Source organism: Alternaria incomplexa (assembly GCF_024043165.1).
Source record: "Alternaria incomplexa strain BMP 0042 chromosome Unknown scaffold_15, whole genome shotgun sequence".
Classification (NCBI taxonomy): domain Eukaryota; kingdom Fungi; phylum Ascomycota; class Dothideomycetes; order Pleosporales; family Pleosporaceae; genus Alternaria; species Alternaria incomplexa.
Genome location: NW_026249864.1, coordinates 1 through 22,370, shown reverse-complemented (window position 1 = coordinate 22,370; position 22,370 = coordinate 1). Strand labels below are relative to the sequence as shown.

At 50.6% G+C, this 22,370-nt stretch overlaps 9 protein-coding genes across 9 annotated transcripts; 4 read left to right on the top strand and 5 right to left on the bottom strand.

Annotated features, from left to right (window-relative positions):
- Window positions 1-978: 978 nt before the first annotated feature.
- Window positions 979-1,780, bottom strand: J4E90_009063 (uncharacterized protein; the record flags this gene model as incomplete). Its single annotated transcript, XM_051438584.1, has 2 exons — window positions 979-1,420; window positions 1,482-1,780. 2 exons carry the CDS (start codon window positions 1,778-1,780, stop codon window positions 979-981), a joined length of 741 nt encoding a protein of 246 aa, XP_051287247.1.
- A 1,638-nt stretch (window positions 1,781-3,418) lies between these two features.
- On the bottom strand, window positions 3,419-6,052 carry J4E90_009062 (uncharacterized protein; the record flags this gene model as incomplete). Its single annotated transcript, XM_051438583.1, has 2 exons — window positions 3,419-4,747; window positions 4,799-6,052. 2 exons carry the CDS (start codon window positions 6,050-6,052, stop codon window positions 3,419-3,421), a joined length of 2,583 nt encoding a protein of 860 aa, XP_051287246.1.
- Window positions 6,053-6,544: 492 nt separating this feature from the next.
- Window positions 6,545-8,735, top strand: J4E90_009061 (uncharacterized protein; the record flags this gene model as incomplete). The annotated part of the gene is made up of 2 exons (XM_051438582.1): window positions 6,545-6,957; window positions 7,013-8,735. 2 exons carry the CDS (start codon window positions 6,545-6,547, stop codon window positions 8,733-8,735), a joined length of 2,136 nt encoding a protein of 711 aa, XP_051287245.1.
- Window positions 8,736-9,337: 602 nt separating this feature from the next.
- Window positions 9,338-10,873, top strand: J4E90_009060 (uncharacterized protein; the record flags this gene model as incomplete). Its single annotated transcript, XM_051438581.1, has 1 exon — window positions 9,338-10,873. One exon carries the CDS (start codon window positions 9,338-9,340, stop codon window positions 10,871-10,873), a length of 1,536 nt encoding a protein of 511 aa, XP_051287244.1.
- Window positions 10,874-11,087: 214 nt separating this feature from the next.
- J4E90_009059 (uncharacterized protein) lies at window positions 11,088-11,813 on the bottom strand (the record flags this gene model as incomplete). Its single annotated transcript, XM_051438580.1, has 1 exon — window positions 11,088-11,813. One exon carries the CDS (start codon window positions 11,811-11,813, stop codon window positions 11,088-11,090), a length of 726 nt encoding a protein of 241 aa, XP_051287243.1.
- A 931-nt stretch (window positions 11,814-12,744) lies between these two features.
- On the top strand, window positions 12,745-13,112 carry J4E90_009058 (uncharacterized protein; the record flags this gene model as incomplete). Its single annotated transcript, XM_051438579.1, has 2 exons — window positions 12,745-12,948; window positions 13,002-13,112. The coding sequence occupies 2 exons, from the start codon at window positions 12,745-12,747 to the stop codon at window positions 13,110-13,112; spliced, it is 315 nt and encodes a 104-aa protein (XP_051287242.1).
- A 419-nt stretch (window positions 13,113-13,531) lies between these two features.
- J4E90_009057 (uncharacterized protein) lies at window positions 13,532-14,482 on the bottom strand (the record flags this gene model as incomplete). Its single annotated transcript, XM_051438578.1, has 2 exons — window positions 13,532-14,425; window positions 14,477-14,482. The coding sequence occupies 2 exons, from the start codon at window positions 14,480-14,482 to the stop codon at window positions 13,532-13,534; spliced, it is 900 nt and encodes a 299-aa protein (XP_051287241.1).
- A 791-nt stretch (window positions 14,483-15,273) lies between these two features.
- On the top strand, window positions 15,274-16,712 carry J4E90_009056 (uncharacterized protein; the record flags this gene model as incomplete). Its single annotated transcript, XM_051438577.1, has 3 exons — window positions 15,274-15,396; window positions 15,461-16,137; window positions 16,196-16,712. 3 exons carry the CDS (start codon window positions 15,274-15,276, stop codon window positions 16,710-16,712), a joined length of 1,317 nt encoding a protein of 438 aa, XP_051287240.1.
- A 327-nt stretch (window positions 16,713-17,039) lies between these two features.
- J4E90_009055 (uncharacterized protein) lies at window positions 17,040-17,948 on the bottom strand (the record flags this gene model as incomplete). The annotated part of the gene is made up of 1 exon (XM_051438576.1): window positions 17,040-17,948. One exon carries the CDS (start codon window positions 17,946-17,948, stop codon window positions 17,040-17,042), a length of 909 nt encoding a protein of 302 aa, XP_051287239.1.
- Window positions 17,949-22,370: the final 4,422 nt, after the last annotated feature.

Genomic DNA, 22,370 nt, shown 5'->3' with positions numbered 1-22,370 from the left:
AGAGATCCATGCGTACCGGCACTCGTCGCAGCGAGAGGAGTGTCCTCATCGTCACCATCATCAGCGAGGTATGGTGGTACGATCGCCGCAGCGGTCTTGCTCGACACCCCAAGGTCCAGCCCCACTACACTCTTGACGCTATCGATGACATCCCTCAACTGCTCATTTTCCGCTCGTAGATTATCAATCTCGGAGAGCAGACTCGACGTAGCCCCGTTATGATCTTGATCGCGAAGTATCTGGATTGTTCGTTCCAATTCCGCGATGTGCGTTTTGGTCTTTTCTCGCAGTGAGCGTTGAGCTTCACGGTCAATAGCTCTTTTCCGTTCGCGACGCTCTTGTTCTCCTAGGCAGGAAGCACGTCGTTTTCGCTTGGCGACGGTTGCAACGGGTGTTTGAGTTGGGGGAGCCGCTGCATCGCTAGCTCGTCGGTTCACCATGGCAAGATAGAGGGTATGATGTCAAAGCAGGGTCTCCAGTTCTTCATTGAATCGTGCAGTTCAAGTCAGTAGAATGTCAACGTCTCCGAGTCAACAATCTTTTCAGACTAGATACTCCGTTATAATCCGCTTTAATAGCGCCTACCTCGGGAGTTTCCTTTGACATTACGTCGTGCTAGCGCTACCCGAACGCTCCCATGCGGGGAAAGGTGGGGTTATGGGGCGCATGTAGGATGCATGCGATGACAACCTCTTCCTACATACTGTGCTAACTCTATCTGGCTTGGTTCAACAGCCTCGTAAAGTTTGGTGCGAGGCTATTGGCCGAGCACATCAGAGACGCGCCGATCGACTTCGTGTGCTAGGAAAAGCATCACCGAAGCTTGCCAACATATGCACGACGGGTAACATTCACCCACGTAGAATGAGGACTTGTTCAGTTACCAGAATGAACAGGTAGGTAAGAAAAACTAACTATACCAGAAGAGTGCACGGGAGTTGCAAATTCAAGATAGCAAGCTCCATACTGCAGTCACGTCTACAGCTTGGAAGGTCGCCAGTTCGGTTTCCGCTTCTCTGCAAAAGCCTTGAGCCCCTCTAGCGCATTATCCCCCGCGTTCAAGCCGTGGTTATACTGCTCAATCGTCAGTTGAGTAGCCCGCTCCACGCTCCCAGTTTCCCAAGCTTGCTTCAGCGCCGCTCGTGTGACAATTGCCGAATCAGGTGAAATGGCTGCGATTTCATTTGCCAGTTTCAACGCCTCTTCCACTACCGTGTCTTGGGATGGCGATATGCGATTGACGAGGTTGAGCTCTTTGGCTCGTTGCGCGGTAATGGATCGGCCTGTCAATGCCATCTCGGATGCGATGGGTAGGCCTACGTTGCGGACTAGACGTGGTGGGCCTCCTGCGCCGGCGAAGATGCCACGGAGAGCTTCTGGGAGACCAAAGGTTGCGTGAGGTGCCGCTACCACCATGTCGCTGTAAAGCCGCTGATTAGCAGCCTGTCTCATTCCCAAATTCATAGCGAAGCGCGACGTACCAGCCCAGAACAATCTCGAATCCTCCACCCAGCGCAAACCCATTGACAGCAGCGATAACCGGCTTCTTTCCCATCCTTCTGCTCAGCCCCCCAAACCCACTCACAGGGTGTCGCATCATACCAGGGCTTGCTTTCAGCTCCCCGCTCCTTATCTTTCCGAGTTGAATGAGATCTTGCCCGGCGCAAAAGCTCTTCTTGCCTGCTCCTGTGACAATGGCAACGCGGAGGTTGGGCTCATGGTCGAACCAATCGAATACCTGGCCCATTTCAAGGTGTCCTTCGAACGGTATCGAGTTCATCTGTCTTTCGCGGTTAATTGTAACGAGGAGGACATAGTCGGCTGGATAAGAGAGGACGACGTGGGAGGTGGGAGGTGGCGTTGTTTGACAGTTGACGGATGACATGTTGGGCACGGCACGGCGGACGAGACGGTCACTATGAACTGTTCGAGTGAGGTCACATTTACGGCTGCTGTCGCGAGAAGTATTCAAAGGTATGGACAGCCCAAGGCTTTGAGAGATGGTACTAAGCTGCTGATGGGTAAGCTTGGGCGTGTTGAAGCCGAGGTATCTTCCCCGCCTGACGCTAATGCAACTATGTCTAACACCTTGTCGGTCGGCACCGGGCCGACCTTGAACACACAATCATTGTTTACATCTCGAACAACTCAAAAGATACCTGGAATGTTGGTCGATTCTGTGCACGAAGCCTTCAACATTAAGCACCCACTTCAAAGAAGCACGTTGTGACAGAACCCTCTGAGATTTCCTTGTTTGCCAGTGGCGGCCATGACTTGAAGACGCTGGCAACGTTCACACATCAGTGCACGCTTTGAACAGTCTATGTAAGCCCAAGCATTTGCTAGAACCTACAAATGACTTCAATCATGTCGCACTGTATCTTATCGCCAGCTCTCATTTTCGCAATTATTTCGCTAAGCTCTGGGGAAGTGACCTGACCTTAGTCGCTTCTTTAGCGCACCCAGTATGACGTAGCGTCCTTGATTTGATATTGCGACGAGATTATCCGCATGCCGGGGGTGAGTTCCGAAGGACGCCGTGGCGGCACCGACGTACTAATCTGTCTGCGTATTACTGGTGATATCTGCTTTTGGGAAGATATCGCCTTGGTAGCAGATGTGTTCGCATAGCCTTGGATACTGCATGTGCGTTTATACACGACGCTTAGTTGTATCTATCAAGAGCTCTTCAGGGCGTAAATTCGGCTTATTCCAACGCGTACTTATAGCTCATCGTCTCGCTATAAGCATTTGGTCAATTGTGAATTATCGCTACTCCTTCCGCTGCGTTCCAAGATGCTTTACGACAATGAAGTTGTCTTGGGACTGCACTATGGTATATGCTGTGGCAACATGGCTACCGAACGAGAAGGTTTCGAAGAGAGCGATACCCCAGTTCCGAGCCGGGACATGCTGTTTTGCACATCGGTCGAAACAGCCTTGTATGAATAGTCTTTGACGCATTCTTCAGCGACCTTTCACGTCTAATTGGGCTGTACCAGACTTGAACGCCTTTCTGATAATACCTACTTGTCCATATATTCATCTTAATGCTTGTCGATCTTACAAAATAATGATTTCATCAATATTATGTATTCACCAGACTGTCCAGGCAAGAATAGTTGGCCTGATATATCGAGCATGTAAGAATGGGGCAGGAGTGAACATTCGATCATTTTATTATTTGTCGTGTGCTAAACACCTGCCACAGGGTATCACATCGACATGAAGGCGCCACTACTCTTCTTGGTACATCGTGCGGATCCGGTAGATCTATTGCACGCATCATTGGCATGCATATCGTCGCTTTTCTTTCTCGGTCGTAGATGCTGCAGTAAAATTTGGAGGTGAGATGACAAAACGACTCGAATAGACGCCGACTCATCATATTTCGTCTGGCCCATCCACTAAACATAGTTCAAGTCTCCATGCGCTGGTAGAATAGGATGTAGGCCACTTTGTTGTCGCGCAGATTCTCGCTGGGCAGAGGCGTCCTCTTGCCCGCTGAGATAGGGGTTACCGTACCGTTGACAGCACTAGTCCATTTCTTGATGCTGTCCTTTTGCTTCTCGGCTCCATTGACTTGGTTCCAGCCTCCTTTGTCCATCTCTTGCTCATCCAAGTCGATCCGGGCGAAGAAGTTCTTGCTCTTCCCCACATCGCTCTGGTGTTGCTCGAGCGCAGCCGCCAGGACCTTGGGATCCTCTTCAGCGCCGCCCTCAGCGACATCTTCGGCGCGGATGCGACGAATGATGGTATCGTCCATTCGGATCCATTCCTTGCCCTCCTGGCGCCGGAGGTCGACGGTGTAGTGGCCGCCACTTGCGTTCTTACCGTGGTGGTACACGACACCGATAAGCCGGTAACGCGGGAAGCATCCCTGGATCTGATAGCTGCTTCGCTTATGCGGGGGGAAAACCTCCCTCGGAAGCTCCAACTCCAAGGGGTATCCAATCTTCTTCCAAATCTTTTGTGGTCCCTTTTCGTCGTAGTGAAAACGCTTCAGGTGAAGAATGAGGACTGGTGGGAGGGTCTCAATATGCACTTGTTTGGTGGAAGCTTTCGAACCCCGAGCCGCACCGTCCAACGTCTCCAGACGCGTAAGATTCTTGAGAGCATCAGAGATGCTGTTAGTGTTGGGCTCACCGATATCGAGCTGAAGGGGTTGGTACGGCTCAAGTGTGACCGAGGCCTTCTCGCCTGGCCTCTTGTATTCCGACCGCAACTTGCCACCGAAGATCTTGGTGATGGGACTTTCAACATCAATCGCCCCAGAATTTTGTGTAATAGAAGTTTTTTGCTTGTGCCCAACCTCTTCCCAACCACCATCAATGGAGCCTGATCGTGCGGTCCCGGGGGATGCGACGGCGTCTGCGGACTGGCTCTGCTTGCCACTCTTGATGATGTGGACGCACTCGTCGTGCAGTCCAGCAAGCAAGAAGCCCAGAAACTCCTCGGCGTCTTCTTGCTGACCCCTCTTCATATTGTCGAATCGAGGCAGACGCTTTATGACGTCGTATACGTACTCGGGTGTGAGCGGGTCGCCGTACTGCTCGAGCTCGTTGCCTTTCAGCCGAAGACGGAGTTGGTCGACGGTGTCGGCAGAGTCGATGAGTCGGAAGTCGCGCAGGAACATGATCATGGCGTCCACGAGAGGAGTTTCGGACTTGAAGCTGTGCGCAGCGCGCTTTGCCACCTGATCAAGGAAGTCGTAAAAGGGAACGCAGAACAGTAGTACTTGGAGAATCTGCAAGACAAGTCAGCGTGGCACAGAGTAGAGTAGCGGGTTAGGTCGCACCGAGTTCATGTAGCACAAGTTGCCCGTGTTTACAAGCCCTCGAGGCTCGATAAAGGAAGCCTTTGTCTCGGCGTCAACTGAGAAAGACGCCAGAACGTGTGCAAGCGTGGTGTTGCTAGGTACTACAGGGCCGTTGGAAACAGCCAGGGTATTGTTGGGAGAGGGAGCTGGCTGCGCGACGGCGGGAGTGTTCTTTGCCCTCAACAGCTCTGCCCAGGATTTTGGTGCTGCCGGCCGAGGCGGAGATGCCTTTGGAGTCTCTTCGGAGTTTGGGCCTGTGTGGGGTGTTGTTGCTGTAGTGTCTCCATTCTGGGTGTGTTCCTGATGAGTGCCGGCGGGCGATTTAACCGACTGTTGCGTCGTCGAAGGTGCACTGGGAGCCTGTATTGGTTTGACAGGAACGCGGGGCACGGCTGGGATCGTGGGGTTGCGGGCGTGTTGCTTGACAGTGGCTGAAGGCTGGGCTGGCGATTGTACGGGCAATGGTGTTGCAGTAGGCGGTGGGGCAGATTGCGCCAGATCGGCTTCCGAAGGCGGATGTGAGGTAGACGGAGTATCGACATCAGCGTCAGAGGGTGCTGGTATAGTAGAAGCCTGCGAGTCCTCCGGTTCCTCGGTCGGGGTCAGCTGGCCTTGGGTGCCTTGGTCGAGGTACGCGGCGTCATGCTCGTCCACGGGCTGCTCGCGCGAGGGCAGGGCCAAAGCCTGGTCTTCGATGGACACGGGAGCTCTGCGCCTTCGCCGGCGGTGTGCAGCGCGCGGCGGGAAGACTGATTCGGGGACGGACAACCAGGGCAGAGGCGGGTAGAAAGGCTTGAATGCGATGGATTGCGGCGTAGGCGGAGCGGCCTCTGTAGGCTTTGACTCAGCCTCGGGAGGAGGGGCGTCGAAAGTCATGGGAGCGGGCGAGTGCAGCGCAGGCGTGGGCGGGGCGGGTGCAGGCGTGGGCATGCGCGGAGCAGGCGGAGTGTGCGAGTGGACAATGGGCGGCGTTTGCGCCATGGGGCGGTTGGCCGGAGGGACAGTGTGCAGATGAGAAGAGACGACGACGGGCGACGCATGGGGTTGAGGCTGGAACTGGCGCGGAGGCATGGCATACTGGAGCGGCGGCTGCTGCTGCTGATAAGGGTACCACTGCTGCTGCTGCTGGGCATAGGCGTGGGGAGGGCCATAGTGCGGTAGGTGGTGGAGGTTGTGGTGGTAGGGCGCGGCATAGGGGTTGTGCTGGACGGGCGAGTGTGTCTGTGGCGGCATCGGGTGGTGGTGGTGGTAGTACTGCTGCTCGTGCCTTCTGCCAGGCATGTACGGGCCGGGCATTGTGGGCGCTGGAGGCCGTGTTGCCTCGACCGTGGGCGCTGGCGGGAGCCGTCGCAGCCAGCTTGCGAGGCAACGGGGAGAGGGAAATGTCTAGTGGGACTGCGGGGTCATGGTATCAGGACGACATGAGCGCAGCACGGGCTGCCCGCGACGGAGACACGTGGGGTGCAGTGTAGAGGTAGAGGTCGGGGTGGATTGCTGTTGGGGTCGGAATCGATGAGGTTGTAGAAGAAGCCGCGCCAACGTGATCCGAAAGGGCAATCGCAGCCGTCTGTGCGGGGACGCTGTCGTCAGAGCACCATCGCCACTCGGCCTTGCGACTCTCGTCGTCTCCAAGCCACCTCTTGGGGACGCCAACCCTCGCAGCTACATACCACCGCACTCGCATTATTCGCCCTTGTCCTGCTCGTGAACCCTTAGCTGGGCGTCATGTCCAGCAATCCGCCCACCGCCGCCGCCTCGTCCAAGGCCTCCGCTCCCTCGGGGCCCGCTTCACCCGCCCAGACGCAGACGCCCTCCGCCAGCACCAGCAGCTTCTCCACGCAGCCGCGGGGTAGTGGCGCGCCCGCGCGGTCATCACCGACACCCCGCAACTCGCAGCAGCAGAAGAAACAGCACAAGGCGTCGAAGCGCTTCAGGCAGACGGACGAGGATGCCATTGCCGAGTCTCTCGCCATGCGTCCCTTCCAGAACCGCAAGGGCCAGACGTCCATTACCCACCTCATGAACTTCAGCTTGCCGCCCCGCCCAACCAACCATGCCGCCCATGGCCACGCGAGGAGCTATCGGCGCAATCCGACGTGGGGCCTTGGCTCGGGCTACCACGCCGTAGACAAGGCAAGGTGAGAGTCTCAACGGGAGCAGCACCGTGTCGACCATTCCGCTAACACCATGCAGATACGTGCACGCCAACTACCGCTTCATCGTAGACCCCCGCGGCGACTACCGCGCCCAAAGTGTCGATGCTGATGTCCACCTCGATTGGAACAACGTCCTGCAGATACTGGCTTCCGAGATTTCGCAAGATGCCTCGTGCCCCATTTGCCTTGGCTCACCCGTAGCCCCCAGGATGGCGAGGTGTGGCCACATCTTCTGTCTCCCATGTCTCATCCGGTACATGCATTCCGAGGACGACGCCAAGGCCCGAGACAAGCGGGCACGTTCGAGCAAATGCCCGCTGTGCTTCGACACCATATACGCATCGGAAACGAGGCCAGTGCGCTGGTACACAGGCCAGGAGGGTGAGCCTCCCCGCGAGGGAGGCGATGTAGTTCTCCGCTTGGCTGTCAGATCCGCGGGAAGCACCCTGGCTATGCCCCGCGATGGCGCGTACGCTATGACCAAAGATGAAGATATCCCTTGGTATCATGCCGCCGAGGTAACCGATTATGCCCGCATAATGCGCGGTGGTGAGGACTACATGCTGCACCAACATGATCAGGAAATTGTAAAGCTGGAGCAGCAAGGAAAAGAGGACGAAGTCATGTTTGCCGAAGACAGCATGGAATGGACCAACAAGGCGATAAGGAGTATCCGAGAGGCCAAGGAGAAACTCAAAGGAATCGGAAACCCACCAGAGGAGCCCGCCAAGCCCGCGGAACCCAAGATGAAGAGAGCGCCCATCGTATTCGACGAAACGACGGCACCAGACATGTACACCGTACAGGACCATTCCCAGGTCGGTCTTGCTTACGGCAAGGACAGGGCCATGTCTGGCTCTTCGCACTCTTCAGCAGCAAGCCATGGAATGTCTTTGACGCTTGCAGAGCTTCGTAATCGACAGCACCACGAGCACCATCAGACGCCCGCGGAATATTTCTTCTACCAAGCACTGTTGCATTACTACTTATCTCCGCTAGACATTCGCATTCTGAAAGCGGCTTTCGGAAATTTCGCCTCGTTTCCCTCAACGATCCTTCCCCGTGTCGAGCACGTATCTACGGGACACGTAGTCGATGACGAATTGCGCAAGCGCACAAAATACCTGGCGCATCTACCATACGGCTGTGAGGTTGCTTTCCTTGAATGTGATTGGACCGATACTGTTGCCCCAGAAGTGCTGGAGCGCTTCCGACCCGATATTGAGAGAAGGCGAAAGAGGCATGTTGAGAAAGAGAGCAAAGAAGAGAAGGCACGACAGCGTGCGGAAAAGGCCGAGTACGCCGAGTTTGCATCTGCGCGCAGAAGGCGTCCAAGCATGACGGAGAGATTCTCCGCCGACGATTTCCAGCCTCTAGCATCAGGCAGCATGCCGGACGTGCAGCCCGTCATGGATGGAGACAACTCTTCGACGTCGCCACCCTGGCCACGGCGGCGTGGCGATGGCTTCGCTCCGTTGGCTTCTCCTTCGTCAAGCCCGTCAGCGCCACGGACCGTATGGGGTACGGCGATAGTGGCAGGCACATCTCCAGTGTTTGGGCCCCAGGATCATCATGACGGCGATGATGGGTGGCTGCAGGGCTGGGAGAAGGATTTGCTTGCCGAGGAAGACATGATTGCCCAAGCACAAGCCATGTCTCTGGGTGGAGGCGAAGAAGGCACGAAGAAGCCGGCCGGTGGAAAGAAGAAGAAGGGCAAAAAGATCACGTTGATGAGTACGAATGTGCGGAGGGGAGCGTAGTTAGTTTCGCTAGCATCACCGAGTCGCTTGGCGCGAAAGGGAGCAATGAAGATGTCAAGATAGGCTCAAGACTACGCCGCCATTCATCGTCAGCCATGCAAGTGCAGTCCCCATCGCCTCACGTCGCCTGCCTTAGATCAAACAAGCGCTGCACGCAGCTGTGCCACCCATCTGAATCGGCGGTCTTGAGTCGCTCGTCTGTGCGATGCTCCCAGCATGTCCACCGCCCCGCGCTTGACTACCAGACCTGGGTCCAGCACGACCCCGCCCATGCATGCCGTCCTGGTAACTGCCTGGTGCTGGTGCAGTGACGGCAGGGCGATACGTGGAGTTGTTGATGCCTGGTGCGCGGTAGGGGGACCCTCGTGCGGCGGCCCACGTGTCGAAGGAGAAGAGCGTAGTAAGGTAGAGGGCGAGGAAGGCGAAGAGCGTGCCCGTGGGCGTCGAAGAGGTCGCAGGCGAGGCCGTGGGCCTAGAGGGGGTTGTTAGTTTTGTATGCGAGCAATGAAGGGAGCGGTGGCTAGGTGTACTTGTGGCCCTCCATGTTGTGAGGTGCGTCGTCTCGAGGATGCTTTTAGATCAGAGCAGCTTATACCACTGTCATGGTGGGAAAGAGACATCGAAGTCAAGCTGCGCCGCCGCAGTGGGCTGAGCGAGCGGCGGTGCCGCAAGCCGCAAGCCGCAAGCCGCGGTGCGACAGGGGTGGGCGCGCTAAGACAGGACAAAAAGTTGCGACCTTCAACGAGCAACATGCCACCGACCGATTCACATTTTCCCGCGACCGCACCCGTTACTCAAGAGCACGTTGCGCCATCTTTGTTCACGACATCGTGACTTCGAACGGCTCAAGCTCAAGTCGAAGACTGACCATGACTGTGCATCAGCCTCCACACGACAACGTCAGTCCTGCCAAGAAACGCAAACGCGACACCCAAGAGCAACAAATAGACGACGTTGATACTTCTAAACCTACCGCTCTTTTCACACCAACCAAAGGTCGCGACTGGACCGTCACTATCGCTTTGCCGGGAAGCTGGACTCTCAATGCCAAGAAGCCCGATCACAAGACTATCCAAGTCGGACGAATCGCACGCGCAGCCGCCATCTACTGTGTCGATGAAATCGTTGTATTCGATGAAGATCCAAGCAATGTCGACCCCAGAGTAGTTGATTCCAAATACATCCGCAAAGGACGGTCCAAGCAACAAGTCCTCGACTCTATCCTGGAGCACGATGAGGCATGGCAGAACCCAGACCAGTTCCTTTGCCATTTATTGTCTTACGCCGAATGCCCACCTCATCTACGATACGACGCCGATGATCCCCGATTGAGCATCTTCAAGGAACATCAGAATCTCAAATGGGTTGGTAATCTCCCGAGTATGGATATGCCGCACCATCTTCGAAGCCACGAGTGGTGTCGATACCGCGAAGGTGTCTTTGTCGGCGCAGCCCTTTTACCCACATCATTGATACCCAAGAACAACAATTCAGGGACATCTCTGTCTCATGACTCAGAGTATGCATACGTCAAATGCGGTCTGCCGTATCCCATCCGCGTCCCTGTCTCCAAAGAAGCCCCTCCTGAGCAAGGCATGCGCACAACCGTTCGCTTCACCAATGCCGATGCACCACCCAACTGGCCCCACCTATCTCAGCAGGAATGCAATCGACTGGATGCTACGGCATGCTCGGCCAGCGTGCCACGTGAGGAAGGCGGCTACTACTGGGGTTACACAGTCCGACGCGCTCCATCACTCAGCGCCGTCTTCTCCGATTGCGAATACCCAGATGGCTATGACATGTCTATAGGGACATCGGAACGCGGCCAGTCTGTCTATTCACTATTTACTGACACCAGCAATGAGTCTGCTACGTTTGCAGCCAAAGCCAAAGCTCACAAACCCTTCAAACACCTCCTTATTGTATTTGGTGGTCAAGCGGGCATAGAACCGGCTATTGCCAACGACCCGGTTCTCGCGGCAAGGGGATTGGGCAAATCGATGGCTAGCGAGCTCTTTGATGCTTGGGTTAATTTGGTTCCGGGACAGGGCAGCAGGACAATTAGAACAGAGGAGGCTGTTGTCATCGGACTTGCGGCGCTGAAGCCTTGGGTGGACAGAACGATGCAGGTATAAAGGCATGATCAACCAGGTTCTCGGCCTAGTGCTAGGAGTTTGATATGCGATTGCCTCATGCTCGACGGGTCTCACAATAAACGCTTTCCTCTACAAAACAGCACTTGAATATTATTAGCTGTACTGGATCTATGAAGCCGTCTTGATCCTCCATGCATCCTCGATTCCGACACCCAGTCAAGTCAGTATGTGCTCGTCACGGCCCTTTCCAGCCTCATAGTGTACCCTCGCCCAAGCACCTTTTGAGAGGAAACTCGTCGCCTGTACAAAGACTAATAACACCATCAACCCATTCCATATTGTCGAACTGCTTTGACTCGAACGAGTCAGCCTGGTAGTCGGATAGCTCTCCATCACCACCGATGGTACCCGTCCAGACACTTCCACTCGCACGGTTGGTCCAAGGGTTACTGACAAAAGCGCCATACTTGTCCTTGGGGACCTCGGCGGTGAAGGTTTGCGTCTGAGTCGTTTGCCACGTCTGGCTGTAGTCGATTGACATGGAGACTTGGAGGAAGTCCTTGACTAGTGTCAAAGTGCTGCTCGCCCCAACCGAAATGCTGTTACTAATGGAGAAACCCGAGGCGACGGAGATAGTAGTCGGTGCGCCCTTGGTGACTTGGCTCATTTGAACATCCCAGCCCAAGAAACGAGAGTTGGGGTTTGGAATGATAATGCTGGTGTCGCGTTTCAAGTGCTGCTTGTCTGGTGTTTTGGTCTCGTTGCCGGAGAAGTGAATCTCAGCAAGGTAGGCAGGCTTCGGAGGTACAGCACTGGCCTTGCGTGCAGCTTCCAGCTCTTCAAAGGCAGATCGTTTCATAACGGTGAAGTGGCCTTTGCCGTGGAGGATAACGTCATCCAGTCCGATTTTGACGGGTGCGGGAGCAGCCGCGACGAGAGCGGCGCCAAAAATGAGGGTGATGAAGGAAGTGGAGTGCATTATAGCGAGTACATATATGAGGTGAAACGAATGTGTAGAACTTTACGAAAAGAGTGACAGGGCAGGTAAGGTGGTGAGAAGAATTCATGATCAGGGAGGCGTGCTCTACTTATCGTCAAGACGTGCGAGCAAGTTAGCACCGCATTGGCAGCGTCGGCTGTATGACTGATCGTAACATGGGTTCTGAGACGCAATTTTAACATTCCAGCTATCTTGGTAAACAGGTACGTCAATACATTTCTTGGCAGGGATTTATGAAGGATCAATAGTGGTGGAGTATACGAACCTAGGTAACGTGTTCAGGTGCGCGGCTGATTGGTTTCATGGTTGTCCGGTGATTTGCTGTCTCGAAGTACGAATAGTTCTTCCATGCCTACCCAAAGGCTCGCCGTAGGATTACTTATTCTGAGTGGGTCTCGCTAGGCCCAACATGAGTCGAGTGGCTCCTCGAGTATCACTGTAACAAAAGCACGCCCGCATCGTTCTTTCGGGCCGAAGCGCATGAAGTGCAAACCCTTTCCGGGTTCTCGGCATCTACCCTTAATAATACAAGGCATAGAATTCCCGACTTCTAATAGGACGCCGCTCTAATAGTGCACTCGGTTCACCTGCCGAGGGAATGTGGGATTGGGGCATTGCTGTGCGGTCCCTCGATACCACGGTGGCTCAACCACGTTTCACAACCTTGGAAGAAGGGGCGCGCTCGCCACAATTGCGCCGAGAATGGACAAAGGACAATTGTAGTGATGGCGATGAAAGCATGAACGAGGATCCGTTCTATCATCAGTTCTTACTTATTTATCTCGTTTCCACATCCGGTTCTGAGCAGTACCCAACTTCCGCTCTTTAATCCTTTGGTGCACCTGGCTTTTACAGTCAATTCTGTCGTTACCTTCGCTCTGTCTGAGCTATTTCGAAACCTGAAGCCGTCATGCATTTCTCAGTCGTCCTCTCCGCACTTTCCATCCTCGTGGGCTCCTTCGTCAGCGCCGACCTCCACAGGGAAGGTCTTTGTGTCGATGAAGTCGGCGGACAATACGTGTACAACGCCGACGCAACAACAAAGGCATGCAACGCATATCTGAATCGCAACACTGGCGACCAGCAATGGGATACATGTGCTGATTGCAAGATGGTGAGACATACAAGAATCCCTCCATGAACGCTTCGCATGCTAACATTGTGCAGACCGAAGTCGGCAAGCTCAACCTTTGTCAATCGCTAGGGAATCACATCGGTGGTGATGAGTTGAACTATTACTGCAAGGAGAATGGCGCTGGCAATTCATTAGCCTCATAAGCTGCGGACAAGGAAGAATAGCTTTCGTGAGCAGCAGTGACTTTGCTGTCGTCGTGTTGCGTCAGAGGTCGATGTATACCGTCCTGCAAAGTTTTACCAACCACGATTAATTTAATTCGATAACAAAAGGCTCATGACACGGACGTACCATTGTGCATGGGCTCATATGTTCATCTCCATCGTAGCGTTATGTTTCAAATGTCCCAGCTTACCTGCAATGACTACAAACTAAAGTGCGAATTGCTAAACATCTAGTCCGCTGGTGTTCCATAACGCAATGTTACAACAGCTACAGTGACCGATAGGAAAACGCTTCGGTGATGAAAAGCGATGAGACAGCAACTATTGCCTTGGAACGAGCTCACTAAATTCACTAACCGTAGCGAGAAAGATGAACGGAAATCGGATCTATCAGTTGTCTAGATCATGGACTTAGACGCGATTTTGACGACACTGAAGTTCCAGCGCGGAAAATGTACACGGACACTTTTGCTGTTACAGATAGTGACCTCGTCAATTGTAAGACCAACGAGATTCCCAACAGTCTTTCCCATATGTCCGTAATCGGAAGGAAATATCTCGACCTCGTCGCCGTATTTGAGCTTATGTGAATTGTCATGGATGAATGTAACGTTTTCTGGTGAGGTAGAAGTGCCAAGAGTTCGTTGGACCATAGTATTTCCATCCAGCGTTTTGGGCATTGGCATTCTCTTCCTTTTCTTTTCCAGTTGTGCCACAAATCTCTCTACCCACGAAAATACTCTCGGATACGTCTCAGCGTTGAAGTAACGCGCGGGAAGACTGTCCTTCATAGTGGGCTCCGACATCAACCACTTGAACGGCCACACACAATCAATATCTGCTAGCGAGGGTTCTTGTGTGTTCAAAATCCACGCCCTGCCATCGGCAAGGAAAGTAGACTCCAACATGTCAAAAGCGAGCTGCAAATGCTGCGTGCCATCAGGCCGCCCCATCTCCATATCATCGGCGGTGAAGCGCCTTCCCATGAGCTTCTGACGATCATCTACAAAGGCTTCATTCGATAGGAAGCTTGTCTCCTGCCAGTATGGTATCATCCTCACGGCGTTGGCGAAGATGCCGCCGTCGATTGTCCAGTTTTCGAAGAGCTTTCTGATACCGACATCCATTGGCGTGGAAGGTGAGAGAGCGCTGTTGGGGTACAGAGACTCTAGCTTGGAGATGATGAATCGAGAATCGCAGTATATGTCCTTTCCGATGATCACGACGGGTATCTTTCTGTAGCCGACGCCCAGCAGTTCAAGGTCTTCACGCGGCATGAATGCCGGCTGGATCTAGATGACTTCTTAGCTGACGCAACTGAAAGAGGCGGTAATGATGTACACATTCATCATAGGGTATACCGCGATGCCATAGATACCATAATACCCGGTGCGAGAAGATGGAGCCTTCGTAATGGAGCACGATTGGCTTGTCGAGAGAAACCATGGTTGTTGAATGGTATTTGTTCGAACAGCGTGGAATGTTGTTGCAGACGCGTAGTGACGTGGAATATATCTTGAACAACGGTAGGGCGGAACGTCTTTCCATTACCCCACCCCATGACGTGAGGCGCGGCGCATCTCCGTAGCTATCGAGCGATGGGAATCTTTGAATGCCACGGGATGTAGAAGCGAGCGTCTGGCCGTGATCGTTGCAGTATTAGCGTCATGACGACGGTCGAGCAAGCTGCCGTACAATACCAATCTCGCATTGGGGAGGTGCTGCGATACAGGCTAGTTGGCATGCTTTTCGAATGGCCCATCGCAAATGATACCGACACCTCCAAAGCGACAAAGCATCAATCTTTCGACGTGCCACCTGGGATTATGCTCCGTTGTTCTGTGTGCTGCCACCATTGTTATCCCACGCCAAGCGTTGCCGACCTGCGCGCACGCCCGGGGTGCTGCAAGCACTGCAAGGGTGGCTTCAAGCAACCCCGCATCCCCCACACCACTCCGGAAGAGACATTATCCTGCACGCATCGAAACGCGCTGCGACCGGCGATAGATGCGTGTCTGATAGAACGTTACTCGAGTACGGCGACGACGCGCCTGCACACGTCAGTTCCGCTGGGTCGACTCGTCTTCGCAACTTGACTTGTGTCTTGCCTTTTCCGCCACGACTTGAACCAACGCCAGCTATGCCACACAAGCTCGACATCTTAGTCGTGGGCGCTGGGCTCTCTGGACTCGCCGCAGCGATACAATGTGCCTTGTCAGGACACTCGGTGACGGTATTGGAGGGCGCAAGGGAGCTGGCTGAAGTATGTGCTCACGTCTACGACACCAGATGGTTGCAATCGGTGTCTATACTAACCAGCATTCCAGATAGGCGCAGGCCTCCAACTTACACCTAATGCTACACGTCTCCTTCTGAACTGGTCTGTTTACGACACAATCCGCGATCGTGTCTGCGAGCCCATCGCACTGACTGTCCACAACTATCGCGGCAAGATACTTGCGCACGAGGCAGAGTTCGATGCGAACATCCGCCGCAAGTACGAAGCGCCATTCTCCGACTGCCATCGCGTAGATCTGCAGCAGGCCATGGTCAAGCGAGCGCAAGAACTGGGCGTGATCGTAGTACTGAACGCAAAAGTAACGATTGTAGATCAGGGGTTGTCTACCGGCGATAGGGCGCGCGTGACGACCTCAGAGGGCCAGAACTACGACGCCGATCTTATAGTCGGAGCAGACGGGCTCTGGTCCTTTTGTCGATCTGCTGTGCTAGGACGTAACGACCCCCCACTACCTACAGGAGATTTAGCATATCGCATCGTGCTCAAAATAGATCAGATCAGCGATCCGAAGCTGAGGGAAATGGTGCGATCACCCATGTGTCGGTTCTGGGCGGGTCCAGACGCACACGTTGTAGCATACAGCATACGTGGCGGTGACATGTATAACTTGGTCTTACTCGTTCCCGATGATCTAGAAGCAGGTGTCGCAAGGACCGAAGGCAACTTGGACGAAATGAGGGATTTGTTCGAGGGATGGGACCCGGTGTAAGATGCTCCACTCGTCTCGCGCTACGACTAGGACGCATACTTACCATTCACACAGGTTGATTCAGCTACTCGGTTATGTGGACAAGGTTGACAAGTGGAAGCTAATGCACCGGGCGGAGATGAGCTCCTGGATCAACGCGCAGCATAATCTTGTGCTCATCGGAGATTCGTGTCACCCAATGCTTCCTTATCTCGCTCAAGGCGCAAACTCTTCTATCGAAGACGGCGCCGTCCTTGGGCTCTTACTAGCTCCGGAGCACTTCAATTCCAAAGATGAACTACCAAGTACACTGCAGTTGTTCCAACAGCTACGCAAGGCACGCGGCGAACTTATTGTGAAGGAAACATTCAAGCAGCGAGAAGATTTTCATCTGCGCGACGGGCCACAGCAAGAGAAGCGGGATGCGCTGATGCTGGCGCAACTGGGAAAGCCCCTTCAAAGCGCATTCCCTAGTCGATGGACATGTCCCGAGGTACAACCTTGGCTTTACGGTTACAACGCGAAAATCGACGTAAAGACAGCGTTGCAGGCTGCAAGGCAGACTTTACGCACAGAGAAGCAAACTAGTTAAGAGAAAAGCCAACCTTCGAGGGACTGCCTAGAACTTAACTGGAATCTTGACTTAGCGCGGGTTCCGCTCCCTGTTCTTCGCGTAAGCACGGGGGGTGCGCAAAGTCGGTGAGATGGCTCACTTACTTATCCAATACGTTATGGAAAAGTTGTAGAATCAGCTTCTAGCTATCTGATGAATCAAAATGTACTTGATTTAGATCAGTATTCGTTGATATATCGGGCAACCCATCCAAAAATCTCGGAGCAACCCATTTGCCAGCGCAAGAAGGAGACACAGAAGCTCCACGCCTACTTCTGTAGCGGGAGGGCCAATGAATTGATGTAATTAGAAGGCCATCCTCATCTTAAGCTTATCCTGTCCTACAATCTCATCCTTCTTGCTCACCAGCTCCTCTATATCCCACGTACAACTCACATACCTCCCCGCTAACCACTCCCTCCGCTCAGCACCCAACCAAGCAATCGTATCACCGGCAACCTCAGGTCGATCCGGAAACCTATTTCTCACTTCCTCAGGCGCCGTCTCCGTAATCTTGGTCTTGATTGCACCAGGATTCACACAAAACGCCAGCAGGCCTTTATTGCCGTACTCCAGCTGTAAAGTTTCTGTCCATCTCAAGATGGCGAGCTTTGAGCTGCGGTAACTCCCGCTTCCAGGACGGGCGGTCAGGGCGCCAGAGGAGGCTACGTTGATCATCGTGCACAGTCCGTTGTGTGTGGTGTTTATTGAGAGTAGTAAGGGGAGGAAGACACGTGCCATGTTGAACAGACCCTGGACGTTGACTTCATAGCTTCGCCAGTACACATCTGCGTCTGTTTCGAGGAACGGCACGTATGGTTCCATATGTGCTGCGTTGTTTACTACAACGTCAAAGCGCGCATCAAAAGCCCGCGACACGATATCATGCATGGCTTGCACGCTGTCTAGTTTTGATATGTCGACTGTGCAGCATACTACGATAGGCTCGGCGCGTCCAGCTTGCGTCGCGGCTTGCTTCAATCTTGTGGACAATTCGTCTGATACGCCATGCAGATCAGCTACTGCGATTGCAGTTGCTCCTGCGCGCGCAAACGCCGTAGCTGTGGCATACCCGATCCCATCTTCCCATGCGGCGCCAGTGATCAACACATGCTTGCCGACTAGATCCAGTTTGGAGGGCGAGATGTAGTCGTAGGTCGTAGAATGGCGAGTAGCTGTAAAGTCGCCACCGCCGTGCTTGTGTCGAGCTTCCATCGTATGTATGTTTTGATACGCGTGGGAAATACAATGCAGAGATAGAGAGGTAGAACTTTGTTAAAGTAACGAGCTATAACGTGTAGACGGAAGCGTTGCGGTAGGTAATAGCCTACCCGAGATGACGTTCTTAGAGCTACTAACGTAGGTTACAAGCGAGCGGTCACCACAAGCGAGCGGTCACCTTTTGCTAAGACTCTACTAAAACTACAGTATTAGATTGTAAACAACTATAGCCTAACCTACAAACCTAGAATCTTTCTATACTAAAGCTAATATACAAAACACTTTAACGTAGGTGCATGCTTCGCGGTCTACCTGTGCTTAGACTCTACTAAAACCCCCCCTGTTATAGCCTATTACAATCTACTTTAGCATAATATAGTATAAAAGACACTAAAATAGAATTAAGAGGCTACCTCTGCTTTATAATTACACGTTCGCGCGTTATACTCTATATTATTATAGCGTCTACAGCGTCTTTAGAACAGTTTACTCTCTTTAACGCGCGCTAGCCTCTTTACTCTTCTTCTATTATTACGCGCTTTAAACTTCTGTAAAGCTGTTCTGCGCTAGCTATCCTTTACTACTATAAACTCTTCTACTTTAATCTGCTTTCTTTTGTGCAATTTGCGCTGCATAGCAGCCTTATTAGCTACCTAACTAATATAAGGCGACGGATTATACACAATCCGCGCCTAATTTAGTATCGCGTTAGAGTTCGCTAACTAAGAAAGAAAATCTAGAGGGCATAATCTGTGCGCATAATCCGCGGGCTTTAACAGTATCGCAATATACTAAAACTTACCTAGAAGATACAAGACAACGCTGCAAATCTAGTGCATTCTTTAGAATACCTGCAGCTAGCACTGTTATTAAGATATTTGTGCGTAAACTTTAGCTAGAGAGACTTAACGTTTCTCGCTAAAGTTAGAGCTTATTATAAGAGGCTACGCCGTATTAAGCAGACGGTTCTAGTTATATAACGTATAACTTAGCGCCGACTAAAGTAGTAAAGCACAAGGCCTATAAGAGGCAAGTCGTACGCGTAAGAAAAACCTTTCTTCTCTTATCTTTCTTCTTCTGTATATAGAAGCAAATATATACTTATTAGCAGGTCTCTTTCTGCCTGTAATATTAGAAGAAAGATTAACCTTACTTTACTCTTTCTTCTTGCACGTAGCAAGTTAGAATTAAGAGCAGCTACTTATTAAGTGTTATAGGTTAGTAAGACTCTACTCGTATAATAGAAGCACAGGTAGACAATAATATAATAAACTAGAAAGAGCTAAGAGAAAGCAGAACAGACTTCTCTCTAGAAAGAAACTATGCGCTTAAAGTAGAGGAGCTTTAAGATTACGTACGACGACTACAGAGCGACCTAAACTAAGTAACCTAGAAACGATAGTTGTATGCTATGCTAAGCTAGCAACTCTAGGCTCTAACTTAAATTATCGAGGATTAGAGAAGGATGCTAAGTATGCTAAGTCTAGGTAGAACTACTCTACCTGCTACGTTAATATCGGGCCGAATTTAAGAGCCCGTATAATACGAGAAGCTACGCCTACTAGATGTAGAGGTCTTTAAGAAGAGTAGTTACAAGAACTACACTTAGTAGAAGACACGCGTGTAAGCAAAGCTTTTTGCAGACTAATAAGCTTACCTAAGCAAGAGTAATTAAGTTTACTATATAATTACTTGTACGAAAGGATAGGCCTTTATAGCTCTAAGGACGTACGTTACTATATTAATAGAGAGAAGATCTAGCCTCTCTCTCTAGAATTTATAGCAACAGCTAGATAGGTTCTTTATTAACTCTACGATTAAGGAGAAAGTAATATAGTTTCTTCGTACGACAAAGCAAGGCAAAGAGGATCTTATTCTCTACGTATAATTCTTTAATCTTAAGTTCTTAGAGGCTAGTCTAGATAGCGCAAGTAATGCGTAGAAAATTAATTACCTTAAGAACTTATTAAATAAGAGATTACTACGTTACTAAGTAGGTTATTAACCTTCTACTAGAGAGACGTACAAGTAGTTTGTTTAAAGAATGCGTGTTACTTAGAAGAATCTAAAAGCCGTAGATTAGTCCTCTCTTAACTATACACTCTATACAATCTTACCTCTACGTACCTATTACTATAATAACGCGATAGATTAGACTTCTACTATAGCAGCGTTCTAGCCTCGTACAAAGAGAGAATTTTAGAGAATATAGGCCTAGGTTTAGAAAAGAAGAGAGCGAGAAGACTGTTTAAGATGTAGGCACTAAGGCTATAGAGTCGCTTAGTGCTAGGCTAAAATTAGAAAGCGACCTGCTTATATAGAAGAGAAAGAAGCTATAGTCGCTGCAGTTACTTCTATAAGAGTAGATACCGACTCTAAGAAGTTAGAAAAAGAAAGGCTCTAGCTTAAAGACGCAAGCTAGAGCTAAGTATAGAGAAGCCTCTTTAGGCCGTACGATCTTCTTAGAAGATCTTATTACAGCTAGCAGTAACCCCCTCTATGTTAATAGATATTATAATAAATAGCCTAGAATACGCTACCGCTATAGTTAATAATAGTTGCTACACTTATAGAATTATAACTAAGAAGCTTGTACAATTAAAGAGCTTACCGCGCATAGAGATACCCCGAATCTAGATTAATAGAGTAAACGATTAGAAGAGCTCTGTTAACGCTATTATAGAGTTTAACTTAGACGTTAGAGGATTAAAATAACGTGCCGCGGCATACATTGTTTCTACAACGTACGATTACAATATAATTCTTAGAAAGTTATAGCTAGAACAAGTTAGTAGAATTATTAATTCTAGCTAGCACATGTTAAGGCTACTCTAATATAGTATTACTATACGCAGTATAGAGTTATAGAAGAGGAAGATAGACTTCTCTCTAATCTCTGCTGCAGCCTTCTAACTACACGTATAACGAAATTAGTAAGAGAAGAATAAGGTGCAGATATTCGCAGCAAGCCTTCGCGATATTAAGAAAGCTCTCTAAATTAAGACCCTCTTAACAGCAGAGCAAATCCGCTAGCAACTTCCGGAATACCTATAGTCGTACGTACACCTATTCTAACTAAAGAAGAGAGAGAACCTTCTACTCTTATAAGAGCCTAAGGTAGACTACTAGCTAGAGCTAGAATAAGAGAATAGCAAGAACCTAAAAATTCTGTACAGGCCTCTCTACAGCATGTTAAGAGATAAACTATTAGTACTACGAAAGACACTGTATAAGCTTCTAGATAAAGAGTTTATACAAGTAAGCAATTCTTCTGCAGCTTTACTAGTTCTATTTATATAGAAGCTAGGCGGCAGGTTACAATTTTGTGTTAACTATAGAGCGTTAAACGCTATTACTAAGAAGAATTAATATCTACTGCCTCTTATTAAGGAAACTCTACACTAGATCAGACGGGCTAAGTAGTACACTAAGCTTAACGTAATAGCTGCTTTCTACAAGATAAGAATTATAGAGAGATAGAAGTAGATAACAGCCTTCTAGATAAGATTTAGCTCGTACAAATAGCTAGTAACCCTCTTTAGCCTTGCAAACGCTCTAAGCACGTTCTAGCGCTACGTAAACTAGGTACTAAGAGACTTCTTAGATAAATTCGCTTTAGCGTACCTTAATAATATTATTATCTTTACAGATAGACTACTATTCTAGCACTATAGCTACGTACAGGCAGTGTTAGATTAACTTAAGGCAGCCGGACTACAATTAGAGATAAAGAAGTGCGAATTTAACGTCTAGCGTACGAAGTACTTAGAATTTATTATAGAAGCAGAGAAGAGCGTATCTATAGACCTAGATAAGGTACAGGCTATCTAAGACTAGAACGCGCCTACTATAGTTAAAGGCGTACGAGAATTCCTAGAATTTGCGAACTTCTATAGAAAGTTTATTCTCTACTTCGCACGACTGTCTAAACTACTAGTCTAACTTACACGCAAGGACGCTAAGTTTATATAGAGAATAGAGTAAGAGAGAAGCTTCTATACGATTAAGAAAGCCTTTCTATCTAATAAGATTCTTATACTCTTCGACCTAGAGCTACCTATAATTCTAGAATGCGACTCTTCTAGATACGCACTAGGAGAAACTCTTTCTTAAAGAGGCCTAGACAGCGTACTTCGTACGGTTGCCTATCTATTACGCAAGTTCCTTACTTATAAATATAACTACCTAATCTATAATAAGAAGCTTCTAGCTATAATCTGCTATTTAAAAGAATAGAACGCCGAACTCTAAGGCGTACGAGAATTCGAGGTTATTACAGATTATAAGAACCTAACCAATATAAGGCGACGGATTATGCACAATCCGCGCCCGATTTAGTATCGCGTTAGGGTTCGCTAACTAAGAAAGGAAATCTAGAGGGCATAATCCGTGCGCATAATCCGCGGGCTTTAACAG